The sequence below is a fragment of the Halichoerus grypus genome, chromosome 15 (genome assembly GCF_964656455.1).
Source record: "Halichoerus grypus chromosome 15, mHalGry1.hap1.1, whole genome shotgun sequence".
In the NCBI taxonomy this organism is placed as follows: domain Eukaryota; kingdom Metazoa; phylum Chordata; class Mammalia; order Carnivora; family Phocidae; genus Halichoerus; species Halichoerus grypus.
Window position 1 is genome coordinate 48,388,447 of NC_135726.1, and position 17,834 is coordinate 48,406,280.

The 17,834-nt window shown below is 53.4% G+C and overlaps 1 protein-coding gene across 3 annotated transcripts; it reads right to left on the bottom strand.

Moving 5' to 3' along the window:
• Positions 1-55: 55 nt before the first annotated feature.
• Positions 56-16,939, bottom strand: COQ8B (coenzyme Q8B). Of its 3 annotated transcripts, none has more exons than XM_036094999.2 (15): positions 16,873-16,939; positions 16,352-16,456; positions 16,095-16,214; positions 15,883-15,949; positions 14,224-14,301; positions 11,241-11,363; positions 11,011-11,096; positions 9,609-9,749; positions 9,432-9,513; positions 8,571-8,664; positions 6,557-6,698; positions 6,323-6,430; positions 4,195-4,260; positions 1,352-1,438; positions 56-928 (listed from the first exon to the last, which is right to left on the bottom strand). In XM_036094999.2, the coding sequence occupies exons 2-15, from the start codon at positions 16,451-16,453 to the stop codon at positions 647-649; spliced, it is 1,578 nt and encodes a 525-aa protein (XP_035950892.2). In that variant the 5' UTR covers positions 16,454-16,456; positions 16,873-16,939; the 3' UTR covers positions 56-646. The 3 variants fall into 3 exon arrangements, with proteins under 3 accessions (XP_035950892.2, XP_035950894.2, XP_035950893.2); XM_036095001.2 differs by having other exon boundaries at positions 16,869-16,896; XM_036095000.2 differs by lacking the exon at positions 16,873-16,939 and adding an exon at positions 16,751-16,799.
• Positions 16,940-17,834: the final 895 nt, after the last annotated feature.

The following is a 17,834-nucleotide window of genomic DNA, read 5'->3' on the forward strand; positions in this document are numbered from 1 at the left end:
GGCTGAGAGCTACTCCCCCCCCATACCCCGCCCTCCCCCCAGCGCAGAGAAAATAGCCGGGAAGGGGAGCCGCTTTTATTCCCGTCTGAAGTTTCAAACCCCTTCCCCTAACCCCCTCCCCAACACATAGAAAAGATGGAGCCAGGGAGAATGGGGAGAACGCAGCTGGTGAAGGGGTGAGGGCAGCAAAGGTGAGGGCTGCCTCCACCAACCACCACCCCTCCCCTTTCACTGGCCAGATCCGTGGGAGACCTGAGGCAGAATTGAGGGGCTCCCCATCTACATGAGTCTGGATCTGCATGCTGGTGGGCAGGGGGCCTAAGACTCTTAAATGTTGGCAAAAATAAGTTAATCCCTGGCGCAGAGTTCCTGGACGCCCACTCTGGAGTGGGGAGAGCAGGATATGGGGGTGTGAAGCTGGGAGTTCCCTAGCCGGAGGGTTCCCCAGATCCCAGGAAGGGAGTTAGGCAAGACTGGGAAGCCCAAGGTGGGGGGGCGGTCCCCGACCTGCAGGAGAATGGAAAGGAGGCATCACAGCCGGGGATGGCCTGCTTTGGGGCCAGAATCCCGGGGTGCTGTCTAACGGGTCTGACCACACGTCCCTTTTGGTCAGGAGGCCACGGGCAAAACAGGCCGCGGGCAGTGGCTACGCCTGGCGACTGGCCCAGTAGCGGTGGTAGGCGTCCTGGAAGAGGTCCCGGCAGGCGATGTGGGCACGGAGGCGGGCGCAGGCCAGGAAAGCCCCTGCCAGCTTGCGGTGCAGGGCGTAGGTCTCCTTGGGCGGTGGGCGCAGCCGCTGCTTCAGCAGCACCGGGATGAGGCCCTGCACTCGGCGGGCAGTGTCACCTGCCCCGAAGTCGTAGGGGCCCGGGGTGGCGAAGGGCTCCCCCAGGATCATCACCGCCTCCACGTGGGCCTCCGAGAATGCCTATGGATGGGGGAGAGCAAGAGGCACGCGGCGTGGAGGTACAGCCCTCCACCTAACCTGGAAGGGATGAGCACCCTCGTCTCCCTCATACCCTCCAGGATAAACGCAGGCCCCCTACTCCCTCCGGAGTCATAAGCAGCCTCCACTCCTTCCAGAGCCCCCAGGCCTCCCCCAAATGGCTCTTTACTTCCTCTCAGAGCCTCCGGGAGACCAGCAGCCCTCACTCTAGAACAGAGAAACAGCCTCCACTCCTCCACCCCCAGTACCTACTAGCAGCCCCCCACTCCCTCCCTCTAGAAGAGAGAAATGGGGCCCATTTCCCCATAGTTTGTGAGTAGCCAAGCCGCCTCCATTCCCCCCACTCCTCCCCAGAGCCCCCCCAGGAGAGATAAGCAGCCCCCCAAACCCCGCAGTGTTTCCCACCTTGGTTTCAAAGCCCGTGAGGAATCTGAGGTCCCGGGATTTCTGCAGGACCCGGTCTCTGTCTCCACTGGCTGCTGCCATCACCACCTGGGAAATTGGGTGTTTGGCAGAGGTTAGAGGCCAAGGGAGTGGGGTTCAAGGAGGGGTCTTGAAAACTGGCCTGGCCCTCCCTACATTCTGGTCTACTTAAGTCCTCTCCCCTAGGAGCCTCTCCCTCCTCACCTTGTCCCTGTCTATATCTCCCTCAGGACTGTTCCAGAGCCTGGGGGGGGATGGTGATGGTGGGGGGTAAGGGGGTAGTCAGGGGCTTTTCCCACCTGGCCTAGGATGCAGAGCCTGCCTGGAGGAAAATAAATGTCAAGTGCTATTCATGGGTCCAAACACTCAACTGGACAAGGATGTGACCATGGCCCAGAACTCCATCTGAGGTTGCCACTGGGCCGTCTCTGTGATTGCCTGGTTCATGTCTGTCTCCTATACTGGGCTTGGAGCCCCAGGACAGCAGGGATGCCGGCTGGGTTTAGTCCCAACCAGACTTGCAGCTCAAGGTCTGGCATTCGGGAGGCCCTTGGTGAACCTCTGTTTGGCAAATGAGCGTGGGGAGAGCAGGAGTTGAGTTGAGGGCGCGGACAGACAGAAGCGAGAGCCAGCCTGCTGGGGCCCCATCCCAGCTCTGCCACTTGCCGGCTGAGAGATTCCGGGCAAGGTGCTTTGCCTTCGGGCCTCCGCTTTCTCATCTGTGAAGCGGGGATGATGAAAGGATCTTCCTCACGGGTGGCTGTCGGGAGGCAGGAGGAAGTGTCTGCGGAGTGCGTAGCACCGGGCCTGCATGTGGGATCCGCCACGACCGGGAGGAGCTACCACTATTAGGATGCAAAAGTCCCTACTTCATGGAACAACAGCAAGGCCAGGCGGGAAAACCTTCACCACTTTCTTGGGAGGAAGGGAAATACAGGATTCAATCTGGCAGTTCTAGTCTGTCTCAGCTCCCCCTGCCCGAGCCTGTCTGGCCATCTGTCAGGCCTGTGGTCCTCAGGGACCGGTGTGGCGGGCTTTTTTTTTAAACTGGAAAAGGCTGGGGAGACCGGAGGAGAGCCATGCCAAATAGGCCTGTGGGGGGGGGCGGTTAGGGGGACACACAAGATGTCCCACCTACCCAGAGAGAGAGGCCTTGGCTCTGTGCCTCAAGTGGCCTGGAGAGAGGGCCCAAGGAGCCTGTGGGGGGTGGGGGGGTTGGGGGGGGTTGCCAGCTCGTCCTTCCTGCCCTATGTCAGGGGTGGCCCCACCATCCCCCAGTTCCCAAGCCAGAGCCCTGGGCCTTGTCTTCTCTTCCCTTCCCTGGGCTCCCAGCCCCCAGTCTCAAAGGCTACCTGCTTTCCTGAGGGAGTTTTCTACTTCTCTGTCCCGCCCCTGCTCAAATCCCTTCTGTGGGTCCCCACAGCACCTGGATAAAGTACAAGGTGCAAAGCATGGCTTTTCAGACTCAGAGTGGTTCCTGCTCCACCCCTCACCTGCTGGCCCAGTCAGAAATGAACTTCCTTTTGGTCCTCCAGGACTGATTACTCAAAGTGTGGTCCCTGTACCAGTCGCTTTGGCATCACTTGGGAGTGTGTTAGAAATGCAGCATCTTATGCCAGACTCCAGACCACGATTTGCATTTAATAGGCTCATGTCGGTAGTGGGGGCGGGTGGGTGTCTCATAGACACTAAGTTTGAGAAGCGTTGCTCTAATGGGAATACGCCTTCTCTCCTCTTGGCCTTTGTATGTTTATCAGTCTGGAATACCCTCCTTGCCTCTTCCTGGTTGGTTTCCTCATCCCTCAGGTCTCAACTCTTGATGCCTCTTCCTCCAGGAAGCTCTCCCTGACCCCCTAGGCTGGCCCAGGCTCCTCCTCTGGGCTCCACAGTCTCCTGTGCTCCCCCATTCCAGCCCTGACAGCGTCTATCCCTGTCCTGGTCTGTGAGCTCCGTGAAGGCGGAGACTGGGTTGGATTAGTCACTGGGTTGGTATTGCCTAGAACAGGGCTGGGCACAGGGGGTTGTCAGAGAATGTTGGAATTGATGAGTAAATGAGTAGAAGACCCACATCAAATAGTCAATCTCAACAAATTAATGAGATGCCTTAGGTAGGTGGGTGGGAAGGACGGACAACAGATGTTCCTGAGGAGAGAGCTGCCCCCAGGGAGCATCCAGCCAGGGAGGTATGTGAGTGTAAGGCTGAATACCAAGGCCTGGGACAGCCTGGGGTGTGGGGAGGGGGCAGGATGGTCACCGTGGGCCATCCGGGGCTAGTCAGGGTTTGGGAGCTAGGCTCCCTGAGTCAATCCCAGGTCTGCTGTGACCTAGAGCAAGTGACTTAACTTCTCTGAGCTCCAGTAACTTCATCTGTAAAATGGGACTAAAGAATGGTCCTAACCCAGGGTGCCTGGGTGGCTCAGTCGGTTAAGCATCTGCCTTCAGCTCAGGTCATGATCTCTGGGTCCTGGGATTGGGCCCCTGTGTTGGGCTCCCTGCTCAGCAGGAGTCTGCTTCTCCCTCTGCCCCTCCCCCCACTTGTGTGTGTGCACGCGCACGCACTCTCTCAAATAAATAAATAAAACTTTTAAAAAATGCTTAAAAATGGTCCTGACCCCATACAGTTGCTCTGTGGTTTAGATCAGTTACCACATGGACAGTACCTCAAACAGTACCTGACATCATATTAAGGGCTTTTTATTTATTAGTTATTACTATTACTATTCTATATGATTTCTTAATTCCAGATACTATATTTCTCCTTCTCACCCTTGCCTCAGTATTGGGCTTGAGGCCCTTCAAAGACCCCAGGGTTGGGGGGGACTCACCTCGATGTAATGGTCTGTGAATTCGGTCCCAAATTCCCGGCTTGCACCAAAGTCCAACAGGGTCACCTGGGACAAGAGATGGTGAAAGGGATGCTGGGAGTCCACCACCACTCCCCACTGTCTGAGGTGGGGGGACCCAGGTCCATTCCCACACCGTGCCTCTCGTCAGAATCCCTGCCGTGCTGCCTCCCTGGATTCCTGGCCTCCCATCTCCACACTTCCTATCCACCCCCATATGAAACTGAAGGGACCTGGCTTTTATATTGGGTCCTATTTTTTATAACAATATGTTTTAGGCATAGAAAAAAATCTAAATAAAATATGTGGAAAAATAAAATGAACACCTACAAATCCCAGCAGCCCGCTTAAAATATTAAAAATTACCAATCCAGGTGGAGCCTCCCATGGACCCCGGCCTTATCCAACCTCCCCCTTCCTCTCTTCCAGGGTCACCACTTTCCCGAGATTATCATTACTAAACTATTATTTGCTGAAATTCCCATGTGTGCATTTCCACATTCTCTACATATGTGTGCACCTGTGAACAATAAATAGGCATGCTTTGCGTGTTTTAAAACTTCATATAAATGGTATTTATGATAGTTATCCTGCGGCTTGTTCTTTGTGCCCAACATGGTTTTGCAACTTATCCCCATTGCTATGTTCAGCTCTAGCTCATTCATTTTTTTCACTGCTGTGTAAGGACTTCATCGTGTAAATATATCACAGTGCATTTATCTGGCCGATGGACACTGTGGTTGTTTCTGGGTTCTGCTATTAAAAACAGTGCCCAATGGGCACATGTATAAGAGTTTCTCTAGGCAGTGGAGTTCACACTATTGGTCACAACCCACAGCAAGAAATACAGATTTTATTTGGGCACCAGTACCCAGGCACACCCAACTATAAGGTCAAACAAAAGCATCCCAAAATAATATGGATCCCTCCCATCTGCGACACACTGGCACCTTCTATTCTATGGCTTTAAAACAAAAAGTGCTGTTGAGACCCAATAAATTGATATCAGGACTCATATCACTGCCCCTCTCACCCTGAGTAGAAAAATACTTCCCTGTGGTGTGGTGTGAGCCTAGCAGGGACACAAGCTATCTGTGCACTGGGCAGGGAGGGGGTGGCAAGGGACTGAGGCTGGAGACTCAGTGGGTCCACACTGCACTCAGCAAAGGGCTCAGACTTGATCCTGAGGTGGCTGGGGAGCCATGGAAGGGACAATTTGGCCAGATTTGTGTTTTCAGAAGATCCCTCTGGGGACGGAATGGGTACAGACCACTTTAGAGAGCCATTTGGCAGCCACGCTCACTGAGTCTTTCAGTCCGAACCCTTACCCCAGGCCTTTGGCTACCTGTGTCCTCTGCCAGGAACGCTCTCTCTTTCCTGCTCTTCAGGTGGCTGTCCCCTTCTCATCTCTCTGGTTTCAGCTTTAAGGGCACATCTTTCGAGAAGGCTTCCTTGACCTCACTGACCTGGTGCCGGGTCAGTCACTTTCCCTGGCTCCCCACGGCCCCCTGTGCCTCCCCCGTCACTGACCACTCTGGCCTGTGCTTCCCCATCACGGTACTAACTGCTCAGTCATCACTGTCTGGTCACGGGTCCCTCCATAGACTGGGAACTCTGAGAAGGCGAGGATCAGGATTGTCTTGGCACCACTGTCAAGAGGCAGTAGATGCTCGGTGTGTTAAATGAATGACGGGTGTGGCAGTGATGACCAGCTGCCTTCCAAAAACTGTGCCCCTAGGAAACCACTGCCTAGCGGAGATTCCATTTCCCAGCATCCCTTGCACCTCAACCAGTTCTTATCAATGTGTGACCAATTCTTATCAATGGAATGGTATAGGAAACAACGTGTCACTTCTGGCCAAAGCAGTTAGGCAGGGCGCAACCCTCTTAACCTCTCTTTCCCCTTTCACTGGAAGGAGAGCATTGCAAGCCTTAGGGGATGGCACAATCACAGAAGGGAAGGAGCCTGGGTCCCTGTGTCACCATGTGGAGGAGGGCCACTCCAGCCTGTCATGTGGGTAATAACTACTATTGTGTCGAGCTACTGAAACATAGGGAACTATCTGTTAAAGCAGCTAATGTACCGTGATCCACATCATAAGGAACCAACCTGGTGGCTGGAAGCATCATACAGGAAGTTGGCCCAGTTGGGGTCTGTCTGCATAAATCGGAACTCAAACAGCTCCCGCAGACACAGCCTCAGGAGCTGGAAGCAGATCTGGAGTGGGGAGGAGGAACAGACATCTCAGAGTCATCCGTCCCTATAGAGCCCTCTCTGCGGGTCTGGCCAGCCCTACCAGCCCAGGGGCAGTGCCCTCCCTATTGCCCCCTCGAGACCCCGTACCTGGTTCCGGATGTCTTGGCTCAAGCTCTGGCACTGGTCCAGGGGGACCCCTCCGGCCAGCTCCATGCCCAGCACCCGCGTTGTGCACAGCTCCTTAATCACGGCGGGCACCCGGAAGAAGGGGTCATCGGCCAACAACTGCCTGGGGCAGAAGGGAGGGGGAGGGGCGGGACCTCATGCTTCAGGCCCCTGTGGCCCAGCTCAGGCCTCCTCCTCTTCCTCTGAGGAGTGCTCCAGGAACATGGAGTCTTGCCTTCTATGTCTTGCCTTCCCTCCTCGTGCCTCTCTGTCCTGAGCGATGGCCAACTCCTGGCCGGACTGATATTCATTCAGACATTTCATTCATTCACCCATTCACTCATTCATCAAATATCTCCGTAGTGCCTACTCTGTGCCTACCCCTAAACTGGGTGCTGCTGGAGCCCCAGTTACCACTTCCCTACCGGAAATACCTCTATGACTTCCGGTTGCCCCAGGATAGAGCTTGATGTATTAAACTTGATGAGCATTACTTTTTCATCAATTTATTAATTAACCCGTCCAAAAAAAGCATTGCTGATATACAAATCTCCAAGTCTATAGTGATATTCATTGGCCAATCCTTGGAGTCATTACTCTGAACACCGGTTAGTACTGACTCCTTCTTGGTGTCTGTCCCTGTGTGGGATGATGCTGGGGGACAGAGCAGTGGATGAGCTCTGGGCCTGCCCCTCAGACACCAGAGACCACACTCTTAACAAATATACAAACAGACCAATAATAGATTGAGTTAAGTGTGTCAGTGTAAGACTTGGGAGGCAAAGAATATGAGCAAGATCCCTGGTTGAGACCTGTGGGATGGCTGGGGCTGGGGGCAGTGAGATGGGGCAGGCCAGGGGAATGATCTGGGTTTTATTCTAAAGGCACTGGTAAATCCTGGAGGGATGGGGGCTTCCAGATCCCATACAGGAGTGCCCTGGCCCAGCCCACTTCATACTCTTCTCTTCAGGGTCCCACTTCGGGGCTTGTTATTTTTGTCCTTGTTTGAACCGCTCCGCCTGGGCCAGGCCCTGTGCCAAGCATTAATTAACACAATCCCCTTTTTGCCCCCTCACTCCCCTATGAGGAGGATGCTCTCCTAAGGGTGCGGATCCAGGCCACCCAGCCAGTTAAGGGCTGACCTGGGACTGGATCCCACATCTGAGTCCAGGGCCATGCCTGGAACCACTGCCCTCTGCCGCTGCCCCTTCTCTCGCTCCGTATCTACACACCTTGGCCCAGGACACCCATGGGCCATGCAGTAGAGGACCTCACTGGGTGTAATTAACTGCTGCACACCATGATGCTTCTAAGATACAACCACGTTGTTCCCTTGTAGCTGAGTTCATTCATTTTCGCTGCTGTGTGATATTCCGCTGGTGAATATACCGTCATTTATTTATCTACCTTGCTGGGTGAATTTGATAGATTTGGGTTGTGTCCAGTTTAGGGCGATTGCTGCTCTGAGCATTCTGGAAAAGGCTGACGGCGTATACCGGCCTAAGCATCCCTACAGCATTTGTTTAGCAAGGAGGGCAGTTATCGGGTTGTATGAGAATACTGGGCCTTGATGAAGCCAGACTGTTCTCCGAAATGCTGATCTCAAAGCCTCCTCCTGCCCACAGTGGATAAGGGCATGAGGGATGACCTGGAGCCCTGTTCTCTCCCACCCATGACAGTGTCAGACCGTTAATGCTTTGCCCGTCCAGCGGTGTGGTGGTATCTCACGGCGTGACTAAGTGCCTGCTGACCAGTCCATCTCCCCCACCAGACTATAGTGGTCGTGCCTCCCATTTGCCAGATGAGAAAACTGACAGGGAGAGGAAGTGACATGCCCAAGCTCACAGAGGACACGGGTTAAATCAAGTCAGGAGTGAATGGAGGGAGGGGTGAGCAAATGAGGAGAAAAAAAGAGTTTGCTGGCTCCACCCCAGGCCTCCACTCCCTGCTCATCCTGGGAGGGGGGCCTGGGGGGCCTGAGGGGGGCTCAGCTCACCTGAAGTTCTGGGCACAAGCTGCCTCCCGACGGTAGTCACACTCCCAGGCCAGCTCCTGCTGCAAGGCCTGCAGGCTCTGCTCAGCGAACAGGCCTGAGGGGGCAGCCGCGTCAGGCAGGGAAGGCCCCAGCCCGGCCCCAGCATGACAGCCACCCCCCAGGCTTTCCACTCAGGGCTGTCTTCTCTTGCCAGTCAGGTCTCTCGCTGCCTGTGTGTCACAGCCCCTCACACCTGCTCCCTGCCTTTTACCACATCATCTGTCCACACACACCTCCCCTCCGGCCTTCACAGAGCCGCGGCCTCCCCTGCAGTCTCCCTCCTGGGGTCTCTTTCTCAGGCACGTGCGCCAGGCCCCAGGCAGCTCTTTCATGGTCACACGTGCCACCTACCCTGTCTCTTTTTCATAGTCTCTCACACTGTCCTCAGGGCCTCAAAATCTTACTTCCAAGTGCCACACACACACACACACACACACACACACGAGGTCTGGCTTATGCTCCCTTCCTGCTTCTGTGGCTCTTTTCCAGACCTCCAGGCCCTCTCTGGGCATCCTGGGTGTCTGTTTCCAAATGTCAGTGTGGGCTTCTGGCTCTGGGTCTGTCAGAATCTCTAAGTTTGCCTTTTCTCACACGTTCAGACTCTCTGGGCTCTCCCTGCCTTGGTGTCCCTTCTTTCTGTCGCAAACACACGGACTTGCACAGTCGCCCACGCTCACACACACAACACACGCGCGCGCGTGCGCGCACACACACACACACACGGGCACACCCTGCCCCGAGCTGGCCTCTCTCCCTCCATCCAGCCCCACTTTCTCCCGTCGAGGCATCCCTCCCACGGTCAGGGGTGGAGTGGCGCCTCACCCTCGGGCAGGGCCACACTCATCTTGAGCACCGCCAGCAGGTTCTGGATGTCACTCTGGATGCTCTGGGCCACGCCTGGGTACTGTGAGCAGGGAGGGACAGAGGGCGGGAGTCACGCCTCTGGGACAGCAAGGGGCCCACTCCCACCCCTGCCCCGCTTCCCCGCCCCCCCCTCACCTGGATCTTCACAGCCACCTCCGTCCCATCCCTCAGCATGCCCTGGTGCACCTGCCCGATCGAGGCAGCAGCAAAGGGCACCTCCTCCAAAGAGGCCACCTTGGCCTGCCAGTCCCTGCCGAGCTCCTCTTCGAGAACTTTCTGGGAACAGTGGTTGAAACAATCATCGTTGCAGTTATAGGCAGCTGAGTTCACTCCCTGTGCTGAGCGCTTTATGTGAATAAGCCCATTCACCACATGCCGGGCTCGGGGCTATGCTCCTGGCTACTACCCAACTTCACAGATGAGGAGACTGAGGCTCACAGAGAAGTCTCTTGGCCGAGGTGACAAGCCAGGTGCTGGCAGACTGGGAGGCCCAGCCTCAGCCTGTACTCCCAAGGCTGTGTGGGCCAATTTGGGGACTGCTATTATGTACGGTCAAGACTGATAATCCTTCATTATACTCCTAAACTGTATTATCAACTCAAAGTTAATGTGATGAAGAAGAGCTAACATTTACAGAGGGCTTCCTGTGGGCTGGGACCTGTCCATAGTGGCTCGGAGAGGGGCACCAATGATCCAGGGCCACAGGGCAAGTGAGCAGAGCAGAGATCAGAAGGAAGGCAGCTGGATCGGGATTCCACACCCTTGCCCAGTCACTAGAAGAACAGTTCATGTCTTGGGCACTTACTCGGTGCCAGGTGCTGTGCCAACCCATTTACAGACACAATCTCCTTTAATTAAGAAAAACTAGTACTGGGGCGCCTGGGTGGCTCTGTCGGTGAAACGTCTGACTCTTGATTTCAGCTCGGGTCATGATCTCAGGGTTGTGAGATGGAGCCCCACTTTGGCGCTCGGTGCGGAGTCTGCTTGAGAGTCTCTCTCTTCTGCCCCTCCCTCACTGCCCCCACTCACACACGCGTGCTCTCTCTCAAGTAAATAAATCTTTAAAAAAAAAATCTAGTACTAATAACAGCTAGAACTAGCATGTCACTCATGGTGTGTCAGGGGCCCTTTCGAAGTGCTTTACATATACTAATTTACGTAACCCTATGATGTGGGTGTTGCTCTCACTATGGCCAGTTACAGATGAGGTAACTGAGGCACAGAGAGGTCAGGCCACATGTCTGAGATCACACAGGCAATAGCTGGCAGAGCCAGGATTTGAACTCACAAAGTCTGGTCCCCTAACCACTGCACTCCCGGCCTCTTCAGTAGCCGTGACAAAGCCCTGAGCCTGCCAGGGACTGGTCTAAGCACTCTGCACCATTCTCTCATGTCATTATCTCAACAACTCGCCGAGATGGTGCTTCAGTGATCCCCATTTTACAGATGGGGAAACTGAGGCTTCAGCAATGAAGCCAGGGGGCTCAGGCAGGTGGAGCCCGCCTCCCTCACCAGCCTTCCCGGCCAGGGCACTCACCAGCATCTGCCAGCGAGGCATGAAGTCGGCGCTCTGGCGGACACGCTCAAAGATGCGCTGCAGCTGAGGGCTGATGAGGCTGTTGTCTGGGGAGACAGGGGGACAAGGGAAGCAGTGAGGGAGGAGGCGAGGAGGGGCCCCTGTGGGGATATCTGAAGTCTGCGCTGGCGGGTGGGTGGGGGTGCGGAAGGAGTGAGGTCAAGGGTCAGGAGTCAAGGGTCATGCTGTACCCTGGATGCTGAGCATTTGGCCAACCTTGAGGGCGGCCCCCCGAACTGTACACAAGGTCTGCACAATCCGCTCGGCATTGGCCTCTGACAGGAAAGGGCTGGAGCCTGGCCGGGAGCTGCTCTCTGGGGTGGCGAGAATAATCATTAGTATTACGACCACACAAAACATCATTATAGCACCGCTGCATAACCCCCAGGATGGCTAAAATGAAACCGACAATACCAAGTGTTGGCAAGGATGTGGGGCACCCTAAACACCCATATTGCTGATGAGTGTCGTGGCACAAGCCCTTTGGGAAGTTTCCAGTAGAGCACACACCTATGGCCGACATAATTTCTCTCCGAGGTATATACCCAGGAAAAGGCATATGTGTGTCCATTGACAGTTATTCCAAGATGGTTCACAGCAGCACTATTCACAATGGTCCCCAACTGGAAATAACCCAATGACTGTCAATAGGATGAACAAAGGCATGCTGGAACAGTCACACAGGGACTCCTACAGCACTGAATAAACCACCTCCATCTACCCGCAGCAACATGGTGGCATCCCGCAGACAGAATGTTGAGCAAAAGCAGCCAGACATGTATGAGGACACGCTGTCTGATTACATTGGCGTAAAGAGCAAAACCAGTCAAAACTAATCTTGGTGGTCAGAAGCCAAGACAGTGGTTTCCCTTGGTGGGATGAGAAGCCAAGACAGGGCAGATAGAAGCTTTTGGAGAATGAGGGCAGTGATTCTCAAAGTGTGATTCCGGGAACCCTGAGGGTCCCTGAGACCCTTCAGGAGGCTCTGTAAGATCAAAACTATTTTCATAATCATATTAATGTTATCTGCCCCTTTTTACTCTCATTCTCCCATAAATGCTCAGTGGAGTTTTCCAGAAACTCCATGACCTGTGATGATACCATTGCTCTGACAGCTGATGGAATGCACGTGTGTGTGTGTGTGTGTGTATTCTTGCGTTCTAAAAATTTGTTTTCTCCTGAAACTAATATTACACTATATGTTAACCAATTAGAATTTAAATAACACTTGAAACAAAAAAAAAATCGTTTTAATCTCTAATGCAGTAAATATCCACAAATATAACCCCCAAATATAATCCACAAGCGGGTTCTTTGGGGTCCTCATTCTATTTTTTATTGAGATGTAATTCATAAATCGTGTAACTCACCCATTTAAGGTATACAGTTCAATGGCTTCTAGTACATTCAGAGTTGTACATCACCATAAGTAATTTTGAAACATTTTCACAGCCCAAAAAGAAACCCCATACCTATTAGCAGTCACCCCCCATTTCTCCCAACCACCCCCCCACCCCGAGTCTCCGGGAACCATTAATCTGCGGTCTCTATGGACATTTCATATGAATGGAATCATACGGTATGTGACCTGTTGTGTCTGGCTTCTTTCACTTAGGATAGTTTTCAAGATTCATCCACATTGTAGCATGGATCAGTACTTCATTCCCTTTTATAGCTGAATAATATCCCATCGTGTGAATATAACATGTTTTGTTTATCCATTCCTAAGTTGTAAGGGTGCGCAGGGATCCTGAGACTGAAAGTTTGAGAACTGCTGTCTTAGGGTTTCTTTTTTTTTTTTTTTTAAAGATTTTATTTATTTATTTGACAGAGACAGACACAGTGAGAGAGGGAACACAAGCAGGGGGAGTGGGAGAGGGAGAAGCAGGCTTCCCGCGGAGCAGGGAGCCCGATGTGGGGCTCGATCTCAGGACCCTGAGATCATGACCTGAGCCGAAGGCAGACGCTTAACAACTGAGCCACCCAGGCGCCCTGTCTTAGGGTTTCTTGATCTGGGCACACAGATGTATCCACTTTGTGAAAATGAACCAAGCTATACGCTTAGGATATGTGCCCGGCTCTACATGCAAATTATAGGATTATTCAATCCTATAATTATTCAATTAAGCTTTTATTTATTTGATAAAAAATATTATTGAGCTCTTTATCTAGCTAGGGCTCACCCTGTGCCAGGCAGAATTCCAAGGGTCTCTGGATTCTCTGGCTGAATCCCCACAATTAGCCAAAAAGTAAGAACTACCAATGCTTTAATTTTCAAGGTGAGGGGGCAGGACATTCAGAGAGGTGCAGTGCCTGGCCCTGGGTCACACAGCATAGAAGTGGCAGAGCAGGGTTTGGTCTTACCTCAAGCCTAATCCTCCACTTACACCCACCTTTTTATTTGGAAAAAAAAAAAATCCAAATGAACAGAAAAGTCACACGCACAGCATCACGGACACCCGCATATCCAATTCAAACTTTTTTTTTTTTTTTCCGATTCAAACTTTTCACCTTCGGCCTCACCTGCATAATTTATCTATGTGTATGTGCCCAAACACTCGCCCTTACTTTTTGCAGACCCATTTGCATGTAGTTGCACACAACTTGTGCTAAAAATAAGGATATTCCCCTACTCAATCACAGCGCCATCATCGTGCCTACGAACATGAACACAGATTCTCTCCTATCTGCTCTTCAGTCCAAATTCAGATGTTCCCAGTTGTCCCCAAAGTCTTTGATAGTTATTTTTCTCAGGCTGACATTCAATCATGGGTCACACACTCCATTTGTCAGTTACTATGGCCTTAGTCTCTTTTTCATCCAAAATATCCAGCCCCATTTTTGCTTCCGGACGTGGGCTTGTTGGGGAATCTTAGCCACCAGTGCTAATCTCCACACACGTCTTTCCATCTCTGTTGTCCACAGACACCCCCCCTCCCCCCCCCGCCCAACACTCCTATTCTCAGCTTTCCTCTCCTGCTCGGAGTTTTAGGAACTCAACTCCAATTATTTTTCTCACACGATAGGCTTCCGCCCATCACAACCGTGAGAGGTGGGTACATGATCATCCATTTTCCGGATGAGAAAACTGGGCTCGGAGAGGTGAAGCCACTCAGCCTAGGTCACACAGCAAAGCCAGGGTCTGAACCCAGGTAGTGTGACACACCCACTCACCTGATGGTAGACGTCCTTCCAGCAGGGACTTCTTGGCTACCTCAGCCAGCGCTCCCAGCCCCAAGCCCACAGCCAGTCCTGGGGAGTGAGAGAGGAGTCTGGGTACCTGCCTGCCCCCGGGCCTTGTCCCCCGACCCCCTGTCTGCTCTCAGCCTCTCTCGAAGCAACCTGTCTCCCAGCTCTCTGTTGGCAACTCTCTGCTTCTCTCTGTCCCCAACTCCATCTCTTACTCACTCTCTCCCTGCTTGGGGTTCCCTTTGAGGTGCGGCTCCCTCTTTCTCCATCACTCTGTTCACGTCTGTCTCCCGGGTCAGCGGTTCTCACCCCTGGCTGCACATCTGAGTCATGTGAGGAGCTTTGATAAATAAGAGGCTGAGGTTCTATGGTCTGAGATGAGCCTTGGAATTTACATACATATTTTAAGCATTCCAGATGATTCTAGTGTGCAGCTAAGGGTAAGAAGGCCCCGAAATGATCCCCCTGGGTCTCTGTCTTCCTGTGACTCCCCTTTCTCTGTCACACTTCGTCTTCTTCATGCTCACCTCTCCTTGTCTAAGTTGGTTTTTCTCCGTCTCTCCCCCTCCCCCCATCTGGCACGTCAGTTCAGGCCTCTTTCTCTCTGTCCCTCCTTTTGATCTTATCTTTTGGCTTTGATTTCCCCTCCCTCCTCGGTCCCCTTGTCGCTAAAGACATCTTGAGTCTCTCTGCCTCTTCCACCGTCACCTTCTCTGCAAATCATCGTACGGACATTTTCTGGGTGCTTGCTACACGCCAGGAACCATTACTGGTGCCTTATATGGATTAACTCATTTCATCCTCACAGAAGAGAAAAAGAAATTGAGGCTCAGAGAAGTTAAGTAACTCGTCCAGGGTCACAAAGTGAGAATGCGGCAGAATCACCCCTTGAACCCTGGGCAGCCTGGTATCAAAGCTCTTAACCAGTGCATTTAACTCCCTCTTTATACTGTGAATTGGTATCTTTAAAATTTGAACCACGATCCACCCTAAAGAAGACATATGCATTATAACAGTAGATATATATATATATATATTTCATGAAACAAGAATTTCCTTCATTCTACATGTGCACCATTCTACTCTTTTTTTATTTTTAGGATTTTTATTTATTTGAGAGAGAGCGAGCACAAACAGGGGGAGGGGCAGAGGGAGAGGGAGAGGCAGACTCCCAGCTGAGCCTGGGGCTCCATCCGAGGACCCTGAGATCATTACCTGAGCCAAAGTCAGACGCTTAACCGACTGAGCCACACAGGTGCCCCCCATTCTATTCTTTTTAATGCTGGTTGCAACCCCCTGAATTATTTCATGCAGACTGTGACGTGAAGTTTGAACAATCCTGCTGCATAACCTGGGGTCAAGTCACTTCGCTTCCCTTTGCCTCCATTTCCTCATTTATAGAGTGGAAATTAACACGCATCAATTCAGTGCAGAGAGATCGAGTGTACATGGGGCCTTCCACATTCCAAGTGCTCAATAAATGTTACCTTCCTCTATTTCTCTTGGCTTTGCAGGCCTTTGCCTTCCTTCTCTTTTCCATCTCTCACTCCTCTCCCTGTCTCTGATTCACCCTCTCCCCCTTGCTTCATTCTGTAAACGCGGCCTCCTCTGATCTAGGTCACAATCTCCCACAGTCACACCTACCCCCAAAGTTGGCCAAGCGGCTGATGCGGGAAGCGGGCACCTTGCGTTCTCGAGAGCGGTCGCTCAGCTGGGAAATGGGGAGAAGGTCTGAGGGTGGGAAGGTGAACATAGCGCCCAGGGAGTCCAACCAACCTGCCGCCATACCCTTCCCCAAGCTTGGGAGGCCAGCTGCCTTCAGGGGGTGCTGCTGGGTGGGTGGGAGACAATGATACCTGGGGCCGGGGTGTCTTCCTGACCCGGGCCTCCCGTATCCTGCGAATGTCCTCCTCACCCAGGCCTCTGCCAGGCCCATCCTTATGAAACATTTGGGCCTGAGAACCCCCACATGGCCCCTGCAAGAAAAGCAGATATTGGTAAGGAGTGGAGGACATGGGATCTGCCTGGCCCTTTTGGACCCCTCCCTGTCATTTTTATACCCTAAAACCTCCCTCAGCCTCTCCCCCTGGGAGACCCCTCTCCAGCCTCTTACCCACCAGTGGGGCCCAGGCCCCAGGGCCCCACAAGGCAAACCAACAGTCCGGCCCAGCTGTCCACAGGTCCCCCGCAGTAAGCACCCCACCTCCAGCCACATCGCCTGAGGGAGAAGGGGAGGGATTACTCGGGTAGGAGTTGGCACTGACCTCCCTGCTTTGCCCTTGTCTTTGCTAAGCCCTCACATTCCTGTGTGTCCACCCTAAGATTCCCACCCACCAATGACTTCCTTTCCTGTTTAATAGTTCCCCCAGTTTCTCCTGGTTCCCTCTCTGGTTGCTAGGAACCCATAGCTCTTCCTGCGCACCTCCCAAAACCCACTTTCGCCCTGTCCCACTCCCCGCCGTTGCTAGGGTCCTCCCCCGTCGCTAGACACCCACAGATCCTCCAGGGCTACCTCTCCACTCCTCTGAGCCCCCCTCGTTGCTAGGCACCGCCTTCCTCTCTGTTGCTAGGCACCCACAGTTCCCCCCCCCCCCGCCTGTCACTGGGCACCTCCCCCCGTTGCTAAGCACCCACTGTTCCCAGGATCCGGGTCCGCTATGAGCCGGAGCCTCTTGCGCTTCCGGGAGTCTCTGCACGCCCGCCCCCTCCGGTTAGCTAGCCAATGGCGGAGTAGCAGCTCACTGACTGGAGCATAGCACGCCCCGCTGTGCGTGAGGGGCGGGGCTAGGGGCGGGGCCTAAGGGTGGGCGTTGAGGGCTGCTGGGATTGTTGGGGCACCGCGGGAGCCGCGCACGTGGGGTTTTATGCCCTTAGTGGCAGACCTTTCTTTTTGCACACAGCCTTTTTTGCAAACATCCCTTACAAACTCCGCATCTCTTCTCTGCACGAACACCTTGCCAACCTGCTTTCTTATTTTTATCCCCAGCAGACTGGACCTCTCTCCTTTGAACACACATCTTCCCAGCAAACATTTCCCTTGCACTGGGAGCCCCTTTGCACATCAACCCTCTGCTTCAAACACCCCCATCCTGGCACACAGCTTCTTCCCTTGCACATATAAACCCCCATGCCTTGCTTGCCAACTGTCTCCCTCTCATATTCTCAACTATCCCGTGTACATAAACCTCCTTACACTCAGCCCCTTGCACACTGGGTCCCTGTTCTCTCATACACCCTGCTCTCTCTCCGCCTCCGCCCACCTGCGGGATGGTGTGAGTGGGAGCCCTCTGTTTCCTGTAGGCCTGACATTTCCCAGAACACACTCAGCCAAGATTCCCAGTGCTGAGTCAGGAGCCCTGGCATCCCAGAAAACCAGCTCCCAGCCCATCTGGGTGTGTGTTCGGGGGCCGGGGGGAGGGCAGGCAAGCCTAAACCCTGCTCCCCCCACAACAGGCTGACTCACCCCTCCTCACAGTCTGGAATAGAAGCAGCTGGCTGGGGCATCTCTCCCACCGCTGGGAGGAGGGATGTGACGCTTTCCTTACAGAACCTCCCCCCTCCCCTCACTGTCTAACTCCTTTTGTTGGAAATCAGAC

Coding starts and splice junctions, on each gene's coding strand:
- COQ8B (XM_036094999.2), bottom strand. CDS start 16,453: ATGTGGCTGGAGGTGGGGTGCTTACTGCGGGGGACCTGTGGACAGCTG. Junction 9,750..11,010: donor TGCCTCGCTGGCAGATGCTG/GTGAGTGCCCTG, acceptor CACTGTTCCCAG/AAAGTTCTCGAAGAGGAGCT. Junction 929..1,351: donor TCACGGGCTTTGAAACCAAG/GTGGGAAACACT, acceptor CCCCATCCATAG/GCATTCTCGGAGGCCCACGT.